At 37.5% G+C, this 21,667-nt stretch overlaps 3 protein-coding genes and 1 non-coding gene across 4 annotated transcripts; 3 read left to right on the top strand and 1 right to left on the bottom strand.

The window, feature by feature from the left end:
• The first annotated feature begins 47 nt into the window (after positions 1-47).
• Positions 48-2,895, top strand: emg1 (EMG1 N1-specific pseudouridine methyltransferase). The gene is made up of 5 exons (XM_052144414.1): positions 48-207; positions 355-456; positions 658-799; positions 905-1,113; positions 2,516-2,895. The coding sequence occupies exons 1-5, from the start codon at positions 58-60 to the stop codon at positions 2,627-2,629; spliced, it is 717 nt and encodes a 238-aa protein (XP_052000374.1). The 5' UTR covers positions 48-57; the 3' UTR covers positions 2,630-2,895.
• A 137-nt stretch (positions 2,896-3,032) lies between these two features.
• gtf3c6 (general transcription factor IIIC, polypeptide 6, alpha) lies at positions 3,033-6,374 on the bottom strand. Its single transcript, XM_052144415.1, has 2 exons — positions 6,180-6,374; positions 3,033-3,845 (listed from the first exon to the last, which is right to left on the bottom strand). The coding sequence occupies exons 1-2, from the start codon at positions 6,312-6,314 to the stop codon at positions 3,417-3,419; spliced, it is 564 nt and encodes a 187-aa protein (XP_052000375.1). The 5' UTR covers positions 6,315-6,374; the 3' UTR covers positions 3,033-3,416.
• A 42-nt stretch (positions 6,375-6,416) lies between these two features.
• Positions 6,417-18,480, top strand: LOC127655964 (probable 28S rRNA (cytosine-C(5))-methyltransferase). Its single transcript, XM_052144068.1, is given in 17 exon segments — positions 6,417-6,532; positions 7,057-7,183; positions 7,271-7,310; positions 7,415-7,473; positions 8,394-8,647; positions 9,829-9,958; positions 9,961-10,041; positions 11,436-11,635; positions 12,493-12,582; positions 12,690-12,777; positions 12,915-13,055; positions 13,271-13,410; positions 14,744-14,833; positions 14,976-15,098; positions 15,434-15,531; positions 15,655-15,791; positions 17,686-18,480. Coding segments are annotated over 16 exon segments (2,202 nt in total). The 5' UTR covers positions 6,417-6,532; positions 7,057-7,077; the 3' UTR covers positions 18,111-18,480.
• Positions 11,786-11,927, top strand: LOC127656517 (small nucleolar RNA SNORA29). The gene has a single exon (XR_007972171.1). It is a non-coding gene; the product is annotated as a small nucleolar RNA SNORA29 (small nucleolar RNA).
• Positions 18,481-21,667: the final 3,187 nt, after the last annotated feature.

The raw sequence follows: 21,667 nt of genomic DNA, 5'->3' as shown, positions 1-21,667 counted from the left end.
TGTTTAGCCAACCATCATATAAACAACAGAAGAAGAAGAAGACGACGCCGAAGAAAAATGGCTGCACGCGCTGGAAACAAACGTGGTCTGGAGCATTTAGATGAATATGAACCGCATCAAGCTAAACAACAGCGAAGTCTTCATGATCAGATGACGGAAAAGCGTCTCGTTGTTGTTTTAGAAGGAGCTACGCTTGAAACCGTAAAGGTAAAATATTAAGACATTTAGGAAGATTTAACTAGGCAGCGCCAGAGGTTATTTACTGGATAGCATCTAGAGCAGTAACAGTAAGATTTCTCATGACAGAAAGGTTTTATTTCAGAAGAAGCTGAATGTTAAGATGTTTCTATGCAGGTTGGAAAGACATTTGAGTTGCTGAACTGTGATCAGCACAAGACTATGATAATAAAGAGTGGAAGAGACCCTGGAAAGATCCGCCCTGATATCACGCATCAGGTAAGCTGTTTGATACCTATCAAATGTTTAAAGTTGGTGGTGTCAGAGGGTGGTAAGAATAAGATGCATACTTAGATGGCGTTGACCTTTTAGTTTCAGCTTATTGTCAAGTTTATGTTGACAAATTAGAGCCCTGCCTTCAATGATATCCCATCTCATTTCCATTCTCAGAGTCTGAATGTCTTGTCTTTATACCCACAGTGCCTGTTAATGTTACTGGACAGTCCATTGAATAGAGCTGGACTACTCCAAGTGTACATTCACACAGAGAAGAACGTTTTGGTCGAGATCAACCCACAGACAAGAATTCCTCGCACATTTGTGAGATTTTGTGGACTCATGGGTAAATTTGCATGCAGACTCGTATCACTTTTGACCATTTGTCCCAATTATATACAACAACGCATATGAAGAATAAGTCAGTCACTGACTGTTTGCTCTCCTATAGTCCAGCTTCTGCACAAGATGAGTGTGAGAGCAGCAGATGGCCCTCAGCGTTTGTTAAGACTGATTAGAAATCCAGTGTCAGACCACCTGCCACCTGGATGTCCCAGATATTCTACATCTTTCAAAGCAGGAGATGCTGTGTGTCCTAGGTCAATTGTCCCTACAGATGGACCTGCTGCTATTGTCATTGGAGCATTTGCACATGGAAGAGTAAGTGTCTATTCCATACAGATTTGTAGAAGGACAGACTGTTCTTCAAAATTCAATCATCTTCCAAGCACAAAATCTAGAAAAATGAAGGAATATCTCACCAATGACATGTTCAAACGTTACATGTCTGTCATGTCCCTCATGTTGTTCCATACCTGTATGCAGTTATTTTTTGCCGGAACACAAAATATAGATTTTCTGATGCAACGCAATCTTCATTTAAATTATCTCGATTCTTTTTTTTATTTATTTTGTATCCTCTTATTTCGCCTAATTCCAACTACTTAATAGGTCCTTGTGGTGGTGCGGTTACTCCGCTTCTGAGACAGTCAATTCTTGCATCTTATCACGTGGCTCTCTTTGCATAACACAGTGTAAACTCACAGCACAGGAGGCTTATGCTAATCTCCGCGATCTACGCACAATTTACCACATGTCCCATTGTGAGTGAGAACCCCTAATCGTGACCACAAGGAGGTTACCCCATGTGACTCTACCCTTCCTAGCAACCAGGCCAATTAGGTTGCCTAGGAGACCTGGCTGGAGTCACTCATCACACCCTGGATTCGAATTCATGACTCCAGGGGTGGTAGTCAGCGTCAATACTCGCTGAGCTACCCAGGTCCCCTCGATATCGGTCTTTCACTCTGTGGCAACCCCCTATATTGCAAGTAAGTCACTCGCATGTGCAACCAAATCTCACAGTATCCATGTAAAAATATCTAGATTTGCCACTGGCTGGTAAATGTTTACATTTCGTTTACCAGTAACTGAGTAATAATGGAGAAGCGCCACATCACCCTCCACATGACAAGATTTGCAGAAAGCGTCACAGAGGGCCGATTTTACGAGTTTGCCACAGAAAAAAAAAAAGCAGGAGGTGTGCACAATAAACCTTGAAAACAGAGCAAAAAAAGCTGGCAGTTGCTTTGATAGCAGAAAGTAATAAAAGGACACTGGTCAAGCTGGTTCCTTTATAATTGAGTGCATTAACTGAGAGAGCAAAATGGACATTGTAACTGAAATGTATCCATATGATTCTACATCAAATCAAGATCGGAATAAAATCGGGAAATCTGTATCACACAAAATGTGAACCTTTTAAAGAATCTTTACACAGCTCTTGCCATGCAATGTCAGTTTACAGCTATCAAGCTCTTAAAAAGGACAAATAAATTCTAAAACATTCTTTGAAAATTGATAGTTTTGTGCTACGGAAAAAATAACATGCGTTTTGAAATAATGCTAATTTTTCCTTTTGTGTGTACTTTAACAATTGTATTCCATCTTTGTTGTAAGAGCACCTACTTTGGAGTCTCCAGAAATCAAAGTGACAAACATGATCTGTGAAAATTACTTAAATGGTCAGCTTGCTAAACTGTTTTCCTCCATTCTGTCATAGGTGAATGCTGACTACACAGAGAAGACGGTGTCCATAAGTAACTATCCTCTGTCAGCTGCTCTGACCTGTGCCAAATTCTGTTCAGCATTTGAGGAGGTCTGGGGAGTGTTATGATTAAACCAAACCATGTTACAGTCCTGTTTGTGAGCAGGCCTTTGGACTTTACTCTGTGTGTGCACATATGCGGTCCAGTCCTATGTGCAAAATGTGCTGTCTGCCACCACAGAGAATGTTTCATGTGTTATAACACGATTATAACTCATGGAAGCAAACAACTACACCATTTACAGATTGGGGTAGCCAGTTGGACATCTGTCTTTACAAATTGGTTATGCATTTAAATGTTTTCTTGTTGCCAATAAACCCAGATTTGCATTTAAAATGGTTTATGTAAAAACATTGATTTCCCCCCGTATGTTTGTCAGGTGTCAGAGTGCTTTTGCCTGTAGATATTTTCATTGGCCTTTTCACATCTTTCCATAACATATTCTTTGACATGCAACACAAAATTACACATTCTGTGTTCAAGAAGCTAAAATGGTCATTTGTCCATACAGAAAAGCAATTCATAGCCTAAAATGACTAGTCAACATCTGATTGTCTGCATTTAATTGACTCCTAAAATTAATTGATTTTTATTATTGCCCTCTTATTAATCTGGTCCTTCAGTGTCTCTTTTACGTTGGTTGCGTTCAATACTTGCCCCTTGCTTTTCAAAGACTGATGACAAATACCATGTAGCTTAAAATGTGAAGCCATCATACAATGATGTGAAGTGATTCTTTTTAGTAAAAAACAAAATACAAGCCAACTATTATTAAAAACCAAAGAACATGTATTTACATAATGCAAAATGTACATTATCAGAAATAGCTGTCTAAACTTCAAGAGCCAACGTCCTCTACTTGTTTAGATGTACAGAACAGCTGCTAGCATTCATTGTTGCATCTACTGTCTCCTCTAAAAGCGTAGTGCCAGCCTCATCCATTTCATCCGGCGATTCATCGCTCATCTCAGAACCTATGCAATCTTTAGATTCATCAAGCACAGATTTCTCTGTCTCTGACGGATCCAGATAGTGACAAACTGCACTCGTCCGCCCCCCGAACACTTCTCCCTCATTGAGAGACAGCACTTCAATGCTGTTAGAGACTGGCTCATCCTCTTTCCTCTCTGATAGGAATGTCCTCTGCAGCATCAGTTTCTTCATAGTCTGACATTTGTATTTAAGGACAGGATTAGAGTTAGCCTCGTCCTGGCGCTCTTCTTCAAAAATCACACATGTTCCGATGGCATCCTCATATTCCCCGGCGAACACATACCGTCCCACCTGAAACAGGTGAGTGCAGGATTTAGGAAAATACATTGATTTGAAATCTACTCTTGTAACATTAAAATTTAAAGAATTGTTCCCTTTTTTTCTTTTGACAACACAAAATTGCTTCGGTGTGATTACATTTTTAATAAAAGGAAAATTATTTAAAAATATTAAGTCATTATTGTAACATTGATGGGAATGAAAAAGAAGTCAAAAACCTGCATACAATTGAGTACCTATTCTACACTCACTTTTGAAAGAAAACATTACAACTGTTAGAATAGATTCTAATGATTTACACTACAAAAATCATTACACGTGTAGCATGCTTTATACCATATTCTTTAAGGGATATTTCACCCAAAAATGAAAATTCTCTCTCAATTTTCTCACAATCATGCCATCCCAGATGTGTGTGACTTTGTTCTGGTGAACACACAAATATTTTTAGAAGAATATCTCAGCTCTGTAGGTCCATCAAGTGCAATGCAAGTGAATGATGACCAAAAAAATTTAAGCTCCAAAAAGTACATAAAAGTAATCCATATGACTCGTGTTTTAGTCCATGCCTTCTAAAGTTTGCATGAATTGTCAGGTGTCCATTTTCCAGAATATTTATGGTACTCTCTGTATTGCGGAAGCACAGCACAGTCAGACAGGGAAATAAACAGCAAAAGGATGTAATGATTGAAATAAACAAGAATTTCTGAGCACAGCTCATGAGAGCGAAGGTCCGCTTGTGCACGCTTTCATAACACACGAGTGCTCAATCTCACTTGAGAGACACTCATCTGCGCAAATCAAATGTGTTAAACGCGTTTGAATAGCTCAATGGAGATATATGCTCGTCATAACAGTATTAACAGGAAAAATAACCTGACTGCAAAACGTTTAAGAGGGTGAACAAATCTTACTGACTTATCATTTTAGCAGTTGTGAAGATACAGTGCATATACAGTTGAAGTCAGAAGTTTACATACACCTTAATCAAATACATTTAAAAAGTTTTTCACAATTCCTGATATTTAATTGTAGAAAACATTCCCTATCTTCATCAGTTAAGATCACTACTTTAAAGAATGTGATATAAGTCAGATGTCAGAATAATTGTAGAGAAAATTATTTATTTCAGCTTTTATTTCTTTCATCACATCACAGGTAGCATTGCCTTTAAATTGTTTAACTTGGGTCAAATGTTTTGGGCAGCCTTCCACAAGCTTCTAACAATAAGATGCTGGAATTTTGGCCCATTCCTCCAGACAGAACTGGTGTAACTGAGTCAGGTTTGTAGACCTCCTTGCTCTGCCCACAAATGTTCTATCGGACTCAGATCAGGGCTTTGTGATGGCCTCTCCAATACCTTGACTGAATCCTTAAAGTAGTTTAATTGTAATTTTTCATGTTATTAATGTCCTGATTATACATTGTGATCAGTTGAATGCCACTTTGGTGAATTAAAGTACCAATTTCTTTCCATTAGAGCAAAATCTGTACATTATTCCAAACTTTTGGCTGCCAGTGTATATAAGAATGTTCATAAAAATTAAGAGTGTGGCCCTTGAGGCTATATGGATCAAGCTTTATGGCCCCTGAGCTTTCCAATGTTAAGTAACCCTATTCTAGAGCCATCTAGAGCTCTGCTTATGCGTCTAGCACTAGAAAGTGTAATCAAGCTTGAAATCATAATCAAGCCTAGAGACTGCCATGACAAAATGTACAGCAAAAAAATAGTTACATTTTGGTCTGTTCTCACCCAAAACCAGCTGGATCGCTTCAGAAGACATTGATTAAACCACTGGAGTCATATGGATTACTTTTATGCTGATTTTGTGCTTTTTGGAGCTTCAAAGTTTTGGTCACCATTCACTTGAATTATATGGCCCTTCAGAGCTGAAATATTCTTCTAAAAATCTTTGTTTGTGTTCAGAAAAATAGGATGAGTAAATGATGAGTGAATTTTCATTTTTGGATGAACAACACCTTTAATGGTTTGCATTGGTTTCCATTACATTTCGCTAATGGTATCCACTAAACATGCCACCAATAGAAGCCAACACGTTACCATTACGAATTTAATTAAACCAATACCATTCTCATTATAACAATTCGATTTTTGGTTAGGATTTCTATTGGTTTTCCACCGAGCATTGCTATATGGCCAAAAGTATGTGTATACAAATACCTTTCTACTCTTATGGGAAGTCTTTTCACTAGATGTTGGAAAATATGTATATGCAGGGATTTGCCCCAATTCAGACAACAACAAAAAAGCATAAGGGAATACACACAATTCTCTTGTTACAGATACTCTTCAAATTCTTGCAATTTAAAAAGATAGCGTCCCACCTGCATCATGGGCTGCTGGCTGTCAATGCCCACTATCTTACACGCGCCCTGTCGACTGGAGAGTAAATCCGTGCTGATCATTCCAGACAGCTCCGCAACAACCAACTGTTCCTCCTCTTCCCACTCGTCCTCCATTGCACCAGCAGATTAAGAAGCAAGCAGTTGCGTTAGCTAATCTCGTGAAGTGAATTGAATCCGTAGAATGTGCGCGACGGAAGTGAGGTTTAACGCAGCTTCCGGAAAACCAACGTGTGAAGAAAAGTCACATGTGCGCAAGACCATTTTTACTGAAATTCGTTGAGACGTTAGAGAAGTTAAGAAGAATCCAAGGAATATATCTTTTTTTGTTGAAAGTAAGTATCTTTTGTATTTGGAGTAAATGGTTTTACGTTTTAATCCAATCAGAGCGGTCTAGTTTGGTAGCGTATAACGTGTTAGTAAATGGCATGCAAAGAAACGTATCTTAAATGTGTTATATAACGGTAATATCGAATGGAAAAACGTATTTATTAGAAAATGTATTATTAACATGATTAATGTTGACATTAGATGTGCATAACTGTTGACGAACTGTTAAAACATATATACGCTAGATTAGTAATGCCAGTAAGTTTTATTTGTCTGAATTAAAAGGCAGACATATTTTGGTGGCATCAAGCAAGATAACTATTTCTTCTTCTATTAATGTAAGGAAACTTTTATTTAATTATATATTTGTGCGTATGTTATGTAATGATACATTGTCAAAGCCATACAGCACATGGGACATGACAATCCACACATTGTCCATGTTTCTGACTTTTCTATCTATAATTGAGTAATTGTATGTCCAGTCAGAATTCATCTTTTAAAGTTGTTTCTTGTGCTGTTATCGTAGAAGAACGTTTAGGTGTCAAGCATGGGCAGGAAGTTGGATCCCACCAATAAGGTGAAAAGGGGACCTGGACGCAAGTCTAGGAAACAGAAAGGAGCCGAGACTGAGCTGACCAACTTTTTGGAGGATGGTAAAATGCATATACACTCAGAGGTTTCTTCATAGTGCTTTTTTTTCTTGATAACAATGGTTATAACAAGTTGCCCTCTTTTTGTAGATGATGGTCCAAAGAGACTGTCAAGCAGAGCAAGAAAACGGTAAGTAAACAACAGTTTTTGACTAGAAGTCCTGTCACATATTTCAGATGTCTTCTGATGTTTATTTGTGTCAGTTTTACATTTTTGAAAATAAATATCTACAGTGCTGTAAAGAGAGCTCAAGTCCCCAAAGAATCCATAAAAGAGGAACAGCCCAAAAAAGGTAATTAAAGATTTTAAAATCAAACTTTTTGAACTCTTCTTTTTTACACTATTCTTGATTTTGGAAATCAATCAATCTATATATATATGTATATATAGATTATGAATCGCATATACAAATATTAGCTGAAAAAGCCCCTCATATAACAATAACTAAATATATAATGATTATACATATTTATATCAATATATAATTATACATAGTTATCTTTAAATATCAAAAAATTTGATATATATATATATATATATATATATATTCAGATAATTAAAATGCTTTACATTCTTGTAGCAGAAGAGTTAATCATTGACAAGACGATACAAAAAGCGGCTTTAGAATACAATGTATTGTTTACTACCATATTATTGATCATTAGTCGATCATTGGCATACAGTTCACAGCAATCCATTTCACAAGTGAATTTGTCAATCAGTTGGAGGTTTATTACGAGGGCTTGTTTAAGAGCCCGTCAATTTACACCTGCGTCAGACGTCTCTGGTGTGTTGTGTCATAAACATAAAATGTTTAGGTCACTGTGTCAAGTTAAATATAATTGAATACTCAATCTTTAAATGCATCTTGAGATCCCTTAGATCACATTTGCGCTCCTTCAAGTGTTTTGAACGCAAGAACGTAATGCATGTTTGTGTTGTGCCTACTGAAGTGTTGTTTTCTTCACTGTATAAACTGCACGTTGCTCATACAGCTGAAATTACACTTACTGCCCTCTGGAGTAAACAGGTGGTACTACAAGCTTGCATTTCTCAGGAATCTTCCTTATTATGGTTCGTGGGCATGCGATTAATTGCATACTTTTTTTTTTAACGTGTTATTTTTTTGTAAAATTAATCACACTGAATTAACGCGTTAAATCGGCAGCCCTAATAAATATATATATCATTATTTTTATTTATTTCTTGCAGGATTCACAGATGAGAACAGTGAATGGCTGAAACCTGCACAGAGAAAACGAAAGCTTGATCAATCAGAAGATGATGAAGACAGTGACAGCAACTGGGAAAATGAAGATGATTATGATGATGAAGAAGAGGGCCCTGACAAAAAAAAATTGGAGGATGTAGATGATGATGATGATGATGATATGGTTGATGATTATGGTGCTGATGAAGGGGATGAGGAGAAAGAAAAGGATAAAGAAGACAGTGATGGAGAAGAGGTAGTTTTTCAACAAATGCAACAGACTTTTTGTACATGGGAAATCTTGTTTAGAGGTTCACCAAGAGGGGTTTTGCAATGACCGATACCTTAAGAGCAGGATGACCAATATGAATGCTTATCTACATAATACAATTTAACAACAGCAAATCAGAACACAAACAAAGATTTTTAGAAGAATATCTCAGATCTGCAGGTCCATACAATGCAAGTGAATGGTGTCCACACATTTGAAACTCCAAAATACACATAAATGCAAAATAAAAGTAACCCATAAGACTTTAGTGGTTGAATCTATATATTTAGAAGTGATATTATTGGTGTGGTTGTACAATATTTAAGTCCTTTTGTGCTATAACTCTCCACTTTTCACATTGAAAATGAAACTAAACAGGCACCACATGTGACTTTTGAGTAAAAAAGGATTTAAATATTGTTCTGTTTTTCATTCACACCTAATATATCGCTTCAGAAGATATAGATTTAACCACTTAAGTCATATGGGTTACTTTTAAGTTTCGTTTATGTGATTTTTGGAGTTACAAATGTCTGATCACCATTCACTTGCATTGTATGGATCTACAGAGCTGAAATATTCTTCTAATAATCTTTGTTCGTGCTAAGCAGTGTATTGAAATTCATACACATATGGCATTACATGGGGGTGTGTAAAAGATTTTCATTTTTGGGTGAACTATCCCTTTAAATGTTCAGAATTTAATACATGCCCTCTATTCTTACCATTTCTGCATTATCAAGAATATATGTGCGTGTGTGTGTGTGTGTATACATATATACATACACACACACACAAATACTATGCATTGATTGTTTATATGCATGGGTGACCTACTACATTTGACCAAATGTGCAGTACTCAATCCACACTGTAGAAAAAATGGATTCCAGAAAGATATGTACTTATGACCTCTCTCCCTTGACCCATTATTTGACTGGACTACCAAGAGTTAAGACGATTTTCTTTAAAACAAAATTAAATAATTTTGAAATTATTCGGCAGAACTAACCAAATAATAACCAGGCATTACATACTACATACTGTTTAAAGAATAATATGCAGAATATATTGTATATTATGCTGAAATCAGTAATTATTTAGATTGTATTCAATTCCAACCATAACTGATACCTTATTTGTGACCCAATCATTCTTTGTTCCAGCTTCTGCCTATAGAGAGAGCTGCTAGAAAACAGAAAAAACAAAAGCAAACCATGAAACAAGACAGTGATGATGATGACGATGATGAAGAGAAGGAAATGAGTGTTAAAGAAATAGAGGAGGAGGAAGAGGAGAGGAGGAGGATACCGTTCAGGCAAATATTAATGAGATGGACCAATTCAAACTTCCTGCTGCAGCAGATAGAGAAAAAGAAGGTGAGTCAAAGTATATTACATCCTCACACCAAACTATTTGTCAGGGTTCCCATAGAAACCTGAACATTTCTGGAAATTTCAAGATTTAGATTTTCCTGCCTGGGAAAGTTATGAGAATTAGTAAAAAAAAAAAAATAGTAGAGTTTTTAGTTTTGCTTTGCTCTAAAATATGAGCATGAGGGAATAGAGCAGGGGTCGGCAACCTATGGCACTGCTGGCACATGGAGGGGTAATCACTGGCACGATAGCAACGGCGAGAGATATAAATTCAGCACCTGCATTCCAATCTACATCTTGATGTAATCCTTCTTCATGGTCTGCATGTTTTTTTTGAGCTGAATGGGAGGCTAAACAAAAAATAAAAATGTCACAAGACTGCAGTATACCCAACAGACTCGTGCAGTGCGTGCAAGCCATTCTCACATCATGAGCAGGCAGCGCTTCACTTTCGGTTATTCGTGTGAGTTAATACGCCCTTTGCTTTGGTCAGGCTGCATGAATGAAAGCCCACAGTCCGTGTTTCGTTTGTTTCTTTTTGCTTTCAGAACCACACGTGATGTAATAAGGAAAACACTATTAATCCTTGAGATTTTCAACCCAGCATAGTTTCACCCTCCTTAAACCAGTCACATTCAAAATTACACTAAATGATTAAAAGAGGAAACATAAACCCACATTGTGAGTCTATTCAAAATATAAATGAAACCTGGAAATAAAGTTTTAGGATTTTGGAGGAGCGATTCACCAAAAAGGGCTAAAAAGTTGACCTGCTTGTGATGCGCTAATGGCTTGCATGCACAGCGCGAGTCTCCTCACACTTTAATACTGTTTAGCCTCCCATTCAGCTGATAAAAACACGCTGCGTGTTTACATCAAGATGTAGATTGTAATGCAGGTGTGAAAAACTTCATATAAATAAAATGGACTGCTCCTCTCTCGCTGTTGCTTGCGTGCTTTGATTATTCCTCTTGTGTGATTTGAAAAACATATGACATAATATAAGAAATATTTAAGATTCCACACAATGTGATCAGTAATCAAATAAGCAAATTTGTGACATCAACCGTGTTAACTAATTTTGTACAAACAGACAGGTTTTCTTTCATTAAAGCACTTTCACAAGATGCTCTGTGAAAATTCACATGCAAGATTTTTCACATCCTGGTTTTGCACAAATTTTTCACTCAAACTGTTATGCTAGTAATATCATTTGTAATGAAAAATAAATGATTCAAATAGAAAAAAGCAAAATAGAAACATTTTCCCAAGTGGACATTTTTTTTTTTCTCTCCAAAAAAAAGAGTGACTTGAAAGGTCATGTGAATTCATCATTTAAGTGTTTTAAATTTTATCATCTAGAAATGTCTTCTAACCTTCTAACATCTCTCCTGTAGGTCTGCTACCTATGGACCTGCAGAGCATCCATCAGAGGATCAAAGATAATGTTGATGTGTTGTCTCACTTCAGTGAGAAGCGAGAGGAGGGAAAGGAGAGATCAGAGTATCTCTCTCTGCTGCGCTCTGATCTCTGCACCTATTACAGCTACAACTTGTTCCTTATTGGGAAACTCATGGACCTCTTTCCTCTCTCAGAGGTCTGTGTTGATGTATTGCCTTTGCAAAGTAGAAAACTTAGCACTTCAGTTGTATTCCAAGTCTGTTGAACTCAAGGCCTCAACTAATTTTATTAGAATGTTAAACATTAAGATATACACCAGTCCTCTTCAATCCCTAAACTGGAGACACTTCCTGTTTTAGTACCACCCATCTGCTTCCCCTCAAGGTGTGTGGCTATGCTAACAGGATAGAGGAACTATCTGTCAAAGTCTGAAGGGCTGGATGGCCACACACCCTCCACCTCTATATGAATTGACAGTATATCTGTACCAGAAAGCAGTCATCTGATGTTGGAAATTGTTGTAGTCTTAAAGTGATCGTTCACCCAAAAATGAAAATTCTTTCATTATTTACTGACCCTCATGCCATCCCAGATGTGGATGACTTTCTTCTGCTGAACACAAATGAAGCATTTTAGAAGAATATCTCAGCTCTCTTGGTCTTCATAATGCACAAAGTAGATGGGTACCAAAACTTTTAAGGTTCAAAAGCACATAAAGGCAGCATCAAATAAATCCATAAGACTTCAGTGGTTTAATCCATGTCTTCAGAAGTTGTGAGTGAGAAACAGATCAATATTTAAGGACTTTTTTTATTTTTTTTACCATAAATCAACACTTTCACATTCTTCTTTGTTCATATCACCACCTACTGGGCATGGAGAAGACTTTAATAAAAAGGACAGAGCTGAGATATTCTTCTAAAAATCTTAATTTTTGTTCAGTAGAAGAAAGTCATACACATCTGGGATGGCATGAGAGTAAGTAAATGATAAGATAATTAATTTTGATTTGGTGAACTATCCCTTTAATGTGTTGATTGTTGTTTGTTTCAGCTGATTGATTTTCTTGAGGCCAATGAAATTCAGAGGCCGGTTACCATCAGAACCAACACCCTGAAAACCAGGAGGAGAGACTTAGCTCAGGTAAGGAAGTACCAAAATATTAATACCAAATTAATATTTAAACAAATGTCAGATAGATCTGGTCCTCAGATGTTTTGAGTAATCTAATGGCTTGTTTTCTAACGCAGGCTCTGATTAACAGAGGAGTGAACCTGGATCCATTAGGGAAATGGTCCAAAGTTGGGCTGGTTATCTATGACTCTTCTGTTCCCATAGGTCAGTACCAATGTCATATTATATATATATATATATATATATATATATATATATATATATATCACACACATCATATTTTTTCTTTTTCTTTTTTTTGCTGTTCATTGATATTAATTGTAATTCTCTCTTTCTTACAGGAGCAACTCCAGAATATTTAGCAGGCCATTACATGCTGCAAGGTGCATCGTCTCTGCTGCCTGTGATGGCACTTGCTCCCCAGGAGGGGGAGTCAGTGCTAGACATGAGTTCAGCTCCAGGAGGCAAAACCACATATATAGGTGAGCATATGCTTCTCTATAGCAATCATACCAACCACTGGTTTTATAATGTGGTTGATCTCTACTTGGTTTTTTAACAGTAAATAAGTTTGTATTTATTTATATATATTTATATATATAATATTAGTTGGCATCAAGGAAAATGTGTTCTATTATAGTATGTTACAGTAAGCATCAGAAAATGTTATGGAGTGCATGTCATTTGTGTGTTGTAGCTCAGTTAATGAGGAACACAGGTGTGATTGTGGCTAATGATGCAAACGCAAACAGACTGAAGAGTGTGGTGGGAAACCTCCATCGTCTTGGTGTCACCAACACTGTGATATGCAACTATGATGGCAGACAATTCCCAAAGGTCCGTTCTGCTCTCACTACATTACATTAGAGTTTTTGTTGTTGTTTTTCTTCTTCTTGTTTTTATATTTTAACCTGGATTTGGCCATGAAAATAGACATAAATGCTGGCATGGTATTAAAACAAACAAACAAACAAACAAACAAAAAAAACATTTTTGGGGTTAACTATTCTTTTAAAATGAAACTTTTGCCTCATGGATCAGTTTTGTGATGCATTTCCATAAGCTAGATGTGAACAAAGTCAAGATGTAAGGTTATAATTTCTAAGATGTACAGTATAATGGAAAGTAGGGATGGTCCGACCGATATTCACGTCCTATGACTCAATCGGTAATTTGACCAATCAAATAAACCGATCGCTCATGTCACAAAAAACATGTGGTTTCTTTAAGACTTCAGCAGCACTGACATGACATCACGTAGTGTGGGTAATACTGGAATAGTGTTGTGAGATAACAAACTTGATTCAGCAGTTAAGAACACTGCAGTGGAAGAGGTATGGCGAATATAAAAACTAGCTTGTGTACCGTACTGTTAATGTGGCGTTTCACATGTGACAAGGCAAAGGGAAAACGGCACGAGCTGTGAAACTGTCCTTATTATCATTTATGGTGGAAGCTTCTCAGTCCCTGCTGGACATAGACATCTCAATAATAAATCTAGTTACAAGATGTGGTGTAATTCAAACATCTTTATTAAATATCTCCCGATTAAACAATAGTAGCACCTGTAGAGTCCAGAAACATGTGCTCTTTCTCTGCTTTCCTTTAATTTCTTGCCCTCATGAGAGAGCGCCTGTACCCCTCATTAAAGTTCATGCAGCAACAAGTAAAAAATGAACTATTAGCCAACTAAATGAAGGCAGGGAAGGAATTTATAAATATAAAAATTATTTATACAATATTAAGATGTACCACAATATAATGTATTAAAAAAATTAGAAAACAAATGAGGATTAATAATAATATGAAATAATGACAACGAATCAATAACCAAAATGTCACGTTAAAGGAATATTCCGGGTTCAATACAAGTTTAGCTCAATCGACCAATCAATGTTGATTACCATAAAAATTTATTTCGACTTGTTTCTCTTTTACAAAACAAAAGAAAAAAGCAAAAATCTTTGTTCCAGTGAGGCACTTACAATGGAATTTATAGTCAAAAAACAGTTTTTTTGCTTTGACATTATGTGGTATGGAGTAACATAATAATTTAAAGTATTTTGGCATAAGGCTGCAACATAACAAAATGTGGACAAAAATTAAAGGATCTGAATACTTTATGAACGCACTGTATGTCTAAATCTGTATTGTTTATCTTGAATGGTAGGTGATGGGAGGTTTCGACAGAGTGTTATTAGATGCGCCCTGCTCAGGTACAGGAGTCATCGCCAAAGATCCAGCTGTGAAAACTGGCAAGGTAATTCTGTTCTGAAAATAACCTTTTTTTTTTTTATTTTTACTTTTTGAGTGTTTACACCTCATTATTCTGCAGTGTTTTATGCATTTTACAGACCAGCTACACTTAAGAAATCTAAAATATCTCTCTCTTTATCTCTCAGGATGAGTCTGATATTCTTCGCTCAGCTCACCTGCAGAAAGAGCTCATTCTGTCTGCCATTGACTCTGTAAATGCAGAGTCTCCAACTGGTGGATACCTCATTTACTGCACCTGCTCTATTATGGTGAGATATGCTCTGAAGTCTGATGGAATGTGAAAAAAAAATCAGGTGTGATGAAGCAAAACTTTTAAAGGACTGCTGTCTTGGAGAAGAAAAGCTGTGTAAAGCCATATGTTCATACCTATGCATTTACTATATGTTGATTTTTTTTTTTTTGTGCAACTGTCTATTTGGAGAAAAATGGAAGAGGTTGATAGATGATTGTCTGAGTCAGATGAGTTGTAGACTTGTTTGAAAAACCCTGTTTGATTGCATTTTTGTCCAACAACCATCACAAAGGTTTGCTCATTTATTTTGTAGCGTGTTCCTTATGGAGATGTGATTTGTCTCATCTATAGGTAGAAGAGAATGAGTGGGTGGTGGACTATGCTCTGAAGAAGAGAAATGTAAAGCTGGTCCCCACAGCACTGGACTTTGGCAAGGAGGGATTCACCAGGTAATGAGGCCTTATTTCAATCACCTCTACAATAATTAAAATTATTGAAATTTAATTCAAGTGAATTGCAAGAGTAAGAAATTTTGAAGTCCAAGAAAAAATAATATAATCTCCTCTCCACAGATTCAAAGAGCGACGTTTCCATCCCTCTCTCAAACTTTCTCGCCGATTCTATCCTCACTCTCACAACATGGATGGATTTTTTGTTGCCAAGCTGAAGAAGTTCTCAAACACAATCCCCACTGCACCAAAAGAAGCAGGTGTGTACTCTCATCTCCAGTGTTAGTGAGCAAGTAAGACTAGTGACTAGGAGTGTAACAGTTCTTGGTAAAACTAACCATATGATTTGACACCCATGGTTTGGGAAGCATTTGCACCGTGGGTCATCTAAAGTCTAACGACACATCTGGAGCAAACGGTTTGGTGAAGAGAAAACAACATCAAAAAGACAGTTAACCTCTTCTAATGCACCTGTGTGGCTCTGTAGATGAATACGATCTGCCTGTGTCTCACGTGGGTCACATTTCTACAGAGAGTAGATGTCCAATTAACTGTATGTTAAATCAGTTGATGATATCAGAGTCCTGCACGTGTTGGTGTGTAATTCACACTCGCTTTTGCTTCCAAGCAGTCAGTTCTTATTCAGACAAACATAAAACAATAACTAAAGTGCCTGGGGGGTTCATTGGCAAATATATTTTGCTCTACACCTTTTTAAAATAAAACATTTCTGCACTTGGTTTTACTACAGTAAATCTGTGGTAGTGTTGTAATAAACATGACTGTATGAACCATGGATCATTTTGTGGTTTCTATGGTTTTACTAAAAATATATGGTTAAACTATTGTTACTGAAGTAATATCATGGTTATTTTTCATAAGGGCAAACCTGTATTTTACCTAATTGATTATTCTTACTTTGTTCAGAAAAGAAATACCTCTGCCAAATCCAAAAAAAAGACCAAACCGTACCAAAATCGTGACCCTAAAACCATGAGACAAACACAACTGTGTATGTGTACTAGCAACTTCTCTAACTTAATTACACTTTTTCTGATGCATGACTGTAGTTAAGCAGCTTTGTGTAGCTTTTCCAGTAACTCATTTTAACATTTTGTTTTTTTAATGCTATGAACACTCTCCTCAACATCTCAACTGCCCTCTCTGTCATATGTAGTGTTGGAAATTTTAATTTAGTGAATTGGTTCGTTTGGACATATACCATATATTCATTGATATAAGTCCCTGTGTTGCAGGAGTTTTTAATAGTGAAATATTGAGCTGTATTTTGTTTTCAACACTGTTTTATAAATAAGGACGTATTGTAGTTTTTTGTTATTGTTATATTTAGTGTAAATTAATGTGTTCAAGTTTAATGCTGTTTAATGCAGATTTTTTTCATCCATTCAAGAATCACCATTGTTTTTGTGCCAAAAACATGGCTCTCGTTGAGTTATAAATGGCATTATTAGTTTGATATACATTTAAAATTGTATTGCCGCTTTAATTAACTTCAATGTAGTTGGCTAGCTTTGTTAGTTTCTTGTTTGATTGTAGTTCAACTACTTTAAAGTGAAAATAGCTTTTAGCTTGGCTAGCTTAAGTTTTAAAGTAGCTTCTAAAACACTTCCAATCTCATTTCTCATCCTTCTCCCCCCTCCTGCACACTTGTATAGCTCTTTTTTAAAACTATACACCAAGCAATTTACATAGAGATCAGGAAAATCTCCTCCACTACCACCAGTGTGCAGCATCCACCCTGATGATGCAATGGCAGCCATGGTGCACCAGTATGTTCACCACACACCAGCTATTGGTGGAGAGAAGAGAGATGGAGCCAATTTATGGAAGGAGATTATTAGGAGGCAATGAATCATAAGGGCCCTGGGGTTACACCCTTTTTGCGATAAATGCCCTGATATTTTTTTTAATGACCACAGAGAATCAGGACCTAGGTTTAATGTCTCATCCGAAGGACGGTGCCTTTTCTACAGTATAGTGTCCCTGTCACTACACTGGGGTGTTGAGACCCACACAGGGTGAGCTCCCCCTGCTGGCCTCACTATCTCCTCTTCCAGCAACAACCTTTGTTTTCTGGAGATATAGGGTAATATGGATTTTGTTTCTGATTTTAATTCTTCTTTTTTTCTGTAGATAATGAAGTAGAATCTACAAAAATGGAAACCACAGCCTCATCAGTGAAGATGCAAAAGCCTGAATCTATGGAGCAGAAGTCCACTTTAACTGTGAAAACCCCCTCAAGCAAAAAGCAGAAATTAAAACAGAAAAAATCTAAGCCGCCCATCATGGGGAAAAAGACTGGCATAAAGCCATTCAGTACAAAATCTGAGGGCCCCAAAAAGGCCAAAATTGCCAAGTTTGAGGGAGAAGCTTCAAAGAGTGAGAAATTCAACAAAAAGCAAGTCAAAGAAGTGAATGGAAATGCAAAGAAAGAGGTAGTGAAGGAGAAGAAAGGAGGGAGCCAATTTGAGAAGAAAAAACAAATGAAAAAGAAGAACAGGAAAAACAAATTTAAGAAGTTAAAAAAAAAGCTTGGACAACCGGAGAGTGGACAGTGAAATTCAGTCACATTCCAAAGTGAAATGACTCTGCTGTCCAATCAAATCATTGACAGAGACATATGCAAAGTTGAACCAACCCCACACTGCTGTTGAGGACACCAAGATTTCGAGACCACAGTCATCCTTTAGAAACTTACATCAATTGCTCTGAAGACTTTTGTAAACCGTTTGACTTAACTTAGAGGTGTACCTCAACGTTCTGGTTATAAATTTTATAAATGTGTACTTCATTGTCCATTTTATGTATTTTGTCTTGGATAAGAAACATTTAACTGAAATATTGCAAAGGAATGGAAGCAATGTCTGTTTTGATGTTAGATTCCTGGAAGCATATTCTTTTTGCTCACACCAAATAAAAAAGTTTCAAAAGAGAGGTATGGTGTCATTCTGAAAAAGTGAAACTATCTGAAACCTTTCAACATTGTGGCTATCACCTTCCTTGGGTAGAGAGTGACTAAACTAACCTGACCTTTTCTTTCAGAACGTCACAATCCAATCAAATCCAATCCAAAACTATTGAGGTAGAAGTGAAATGTTCCTTTGAGCCTGAGTGCATAACGACTGCTATCCAACAAAACCTACTGACTTCACATTTCATAATGCATCGCTGACACCACATAACACAATAAAAAGTTTTCCTCTGGTTCAAACGGCTAAAACACTCACTGAATGAACTTCAGCTATGTGTGATCACCTCTTCCTTCCCACCCTTTTGGCCCTGTGCCGTGTAACCATGGTAACACATCACATTGTGCGCTGCAAAGCCCCAAGCTCATACCCTTTGAACTACGATTGGTTTCTCTGTGCTTGCTTTAAATCCACAAAAGATAGCCCAAAACGTCATAATTATCACCGCTTGTTGCTCCCAAAGCTGTTAATTCTGTTGAAATGTAGTGCATGTGTAGGCAAAGCATTTATTTTAATCACACTCCAGTGATTACATGCACAGAGATAATTTAAGGTTGTGCCGGCCTGTGGGTAAAGCGGTGTAGATCAGACTCGTTTGACACCTCACTGATTAAATGCTATTGTAGAGGGGTAATTATCATGACTACCATCTTTAAAGGCCCATCTTTAATGCAAACTACATCCCCCAATTTGTACAATTGTACAAATAAGTTTGGTGCTTAATTACTCGGCTGTACCAATTGACACATATGCAAACACTTGTCTGTTTCACACTAAGTTTTTAGGCTAGTTGAAGGCTAAAAGTAGTAGTAGCTTGTTGAAGAATGATGTGTTGTTTTGTAAGCAATTGGACAATCTTTGATGGGTGGACAATAAGACAAGTGGAAAAAATCCCATTGGCTTTCATTAAAGGAGGGATCCAAGCCATATCTAGGTGCCATGAAGAATATCATAGGGACTTGGGCCAGTAAGCAACCACATAGCAATGCCCTGGCAACAATGCAAAACATGCCTAGCTTTGTGACAGCAAATTTTGAAACCGTAAATCTCTTTGACATTCGCATTTTACACCATAACTTCTTGATTCGCCACAAACAGTAAGCATGTTTACATGCAAAACCTGATTGGCACCATTGAATTTTGCCCATTACCCCTATTCCCCCTGTATGTTTCACACTTTAACTGCCGTTCTGGTGGCATTTTGAGTTGTGATATTGTTTTAATGAACTGCTTTCTGGTAGTTATAAGCGTATTGGTATGCACAAAAACACTTAGTGTTGGGATTGCTTGGGAGAACAGAAAGCAGAGTAACGATTTAGCAAACAAGACATATATTGCTAAGATGTCAGCTGTACAAACTCAATTGAATCTTACTACTAGGTTTCAGCCATTAATGTAAAATATCTGGAGTAACATGCCATGAATGCTTTTCCTAGGATAAGTTTCTGTTTCCTGCCTGCAGACTTTAAAATGCACAGCATGAGAGAGGACTTTTTTGAATCTTGGTCCACTCTCACTATTTTCACTGAGGATCCCAGTGGACCCTAGTAGCCAGCTCATACTGTGTGAGGAGCCTGGGGGCCCTAGTGGTCAGCTCATACTGTGTGCACTGAGGAGCCTGGTGGCCCTAGTTTTCAGCTCATACTGTGTGCACTGAGGACCCTGGGGCCTTGCTCTTTATGCATCAAGGGGCTCCGGGGCCCTAGTAGTCTGCTCACTATATGCACCGAGGGGCACAGGGGCCGTAGTCCTTATCTTGCACTGAATGCATCAAGGGGCTTGTGGACCCTAGTGGTCAGCTCTTGCTTTATGCATCAAGGGGCCCAAGTGGTCAGCTTGCACTTTATACATCAAGAAGCACAAGGGACCCTATTGATCAGCTATCTCTATATGCACTGAGGAGCCTGAGGGCCTTAGTGGTCAGCTCATTCTGTGTGCACTGAGGAGCCTGGGGGCCCTAGTGTTCAGCTTAAACTGCATGCACCGAAGGGCTCTCGATATATGCGCCGTGGGCCCTAGTGGTCAGCTCATGCCGATAGCACCAGTGTTTACCTTACTTTGGCAATCTCTTACTGTGGTTTTGAAGGCCCCTGGGAGTCCGAGGCCCTGGGGAACTTGCTCAATTTATTATCTAGCCCTATCTAGTCTTGAGGTCTGTCACAGCTGGATTTGACTATCACTACCCATCTCATACCTTCACATCCTCTGTTTCTCCATCTATAACATAAAACTTTTGAAACTCTATAAGCTTTATTTTTTAAATTCGGTGCACTTTTCAAGGTCTGTTGTCCTCTCACCCACACAGATGCCTACACAGGCAAATCTGCCCAGTTTTATTTCTCACAATACATGTATACACATACTACTAGACTCCCTGCCTACAGAAAACTCACACATTCCTTGCACACGCACCACCTTCGCCTCTCTGGCTCACTCCGAGGTGACACACCTGTGAGTTCAAACTGTATCTTCCATACCCTCGTCTTTCATCCTCGTCCCATCCCTTATTGTTTCGCCCACCCGTTCTCCTACACACTCACTTTCGGTCTAGCAGTCTCTCTCTTCTGCTCTTTCTCGCTGTCTCTAGAATGACAGGCAGAGAAGACAGTAGAGGCCAATTACACTTCTGCTGTTGTGGTAAGTGTGTCATATAAAATAAGAGCACCTTCTGCTGTTTGCAAGAGGTAAACATCTAAAACACCCTTCAGTGCATGCTTGTGCGTGTCTGTATTCACAAATTGGCAAAACTTTTCCAATCGTTCTGTAATGCCTGTAATATTTCTATGTATCTATTTAGTAGGGTTAGTGTTTAAAAGGATCATTTTAAAAAACTAAATTTAATTAATCTTTTTTTAAATTACAGAGTTCAATGTACTTATAGTATAAAACATAATATAGTAAAACTTCCAATAAGTTCAAATAGACAATTGTTTGAAACTTATATGCAAAAATGGCTCGTTCCTAACTTGCTCAATTTTCCAGCCTCAGAAACCTGAATATATTAATACTGGCCTTTCTATCAGTGTGTAATTTGTAGTTACTACATTTTCCACACGTCATAATCTCTGAATTTAGTTGAGCCAAATCCTTCTGGACAGATCGTAGTCTAAGACACCTGATTTTGACAAAATATGTAGGTTTGCTTT

The sequence above is a fragment of the Xyrauchen texanus genome, chromosome 15 (genome assembly GCF_025860055.1).
Source record: "Xyrauchen texanus isolate HMW12.3.18 chromosome 15, RBS_HiC_50CHRs, whole genome shotgun sequence".
Lineage (NCBI taxonomy): Eukaryota > Metazoa > Chordata > Actinopteri > Cypriniformes > Catostomidae > Xyrauchen > Xyrauchen texanus.
Note: the sequence above shows the minus strand (reverse complement) of the source record. Positions and strands in the feature narration are given on the sequence as shown.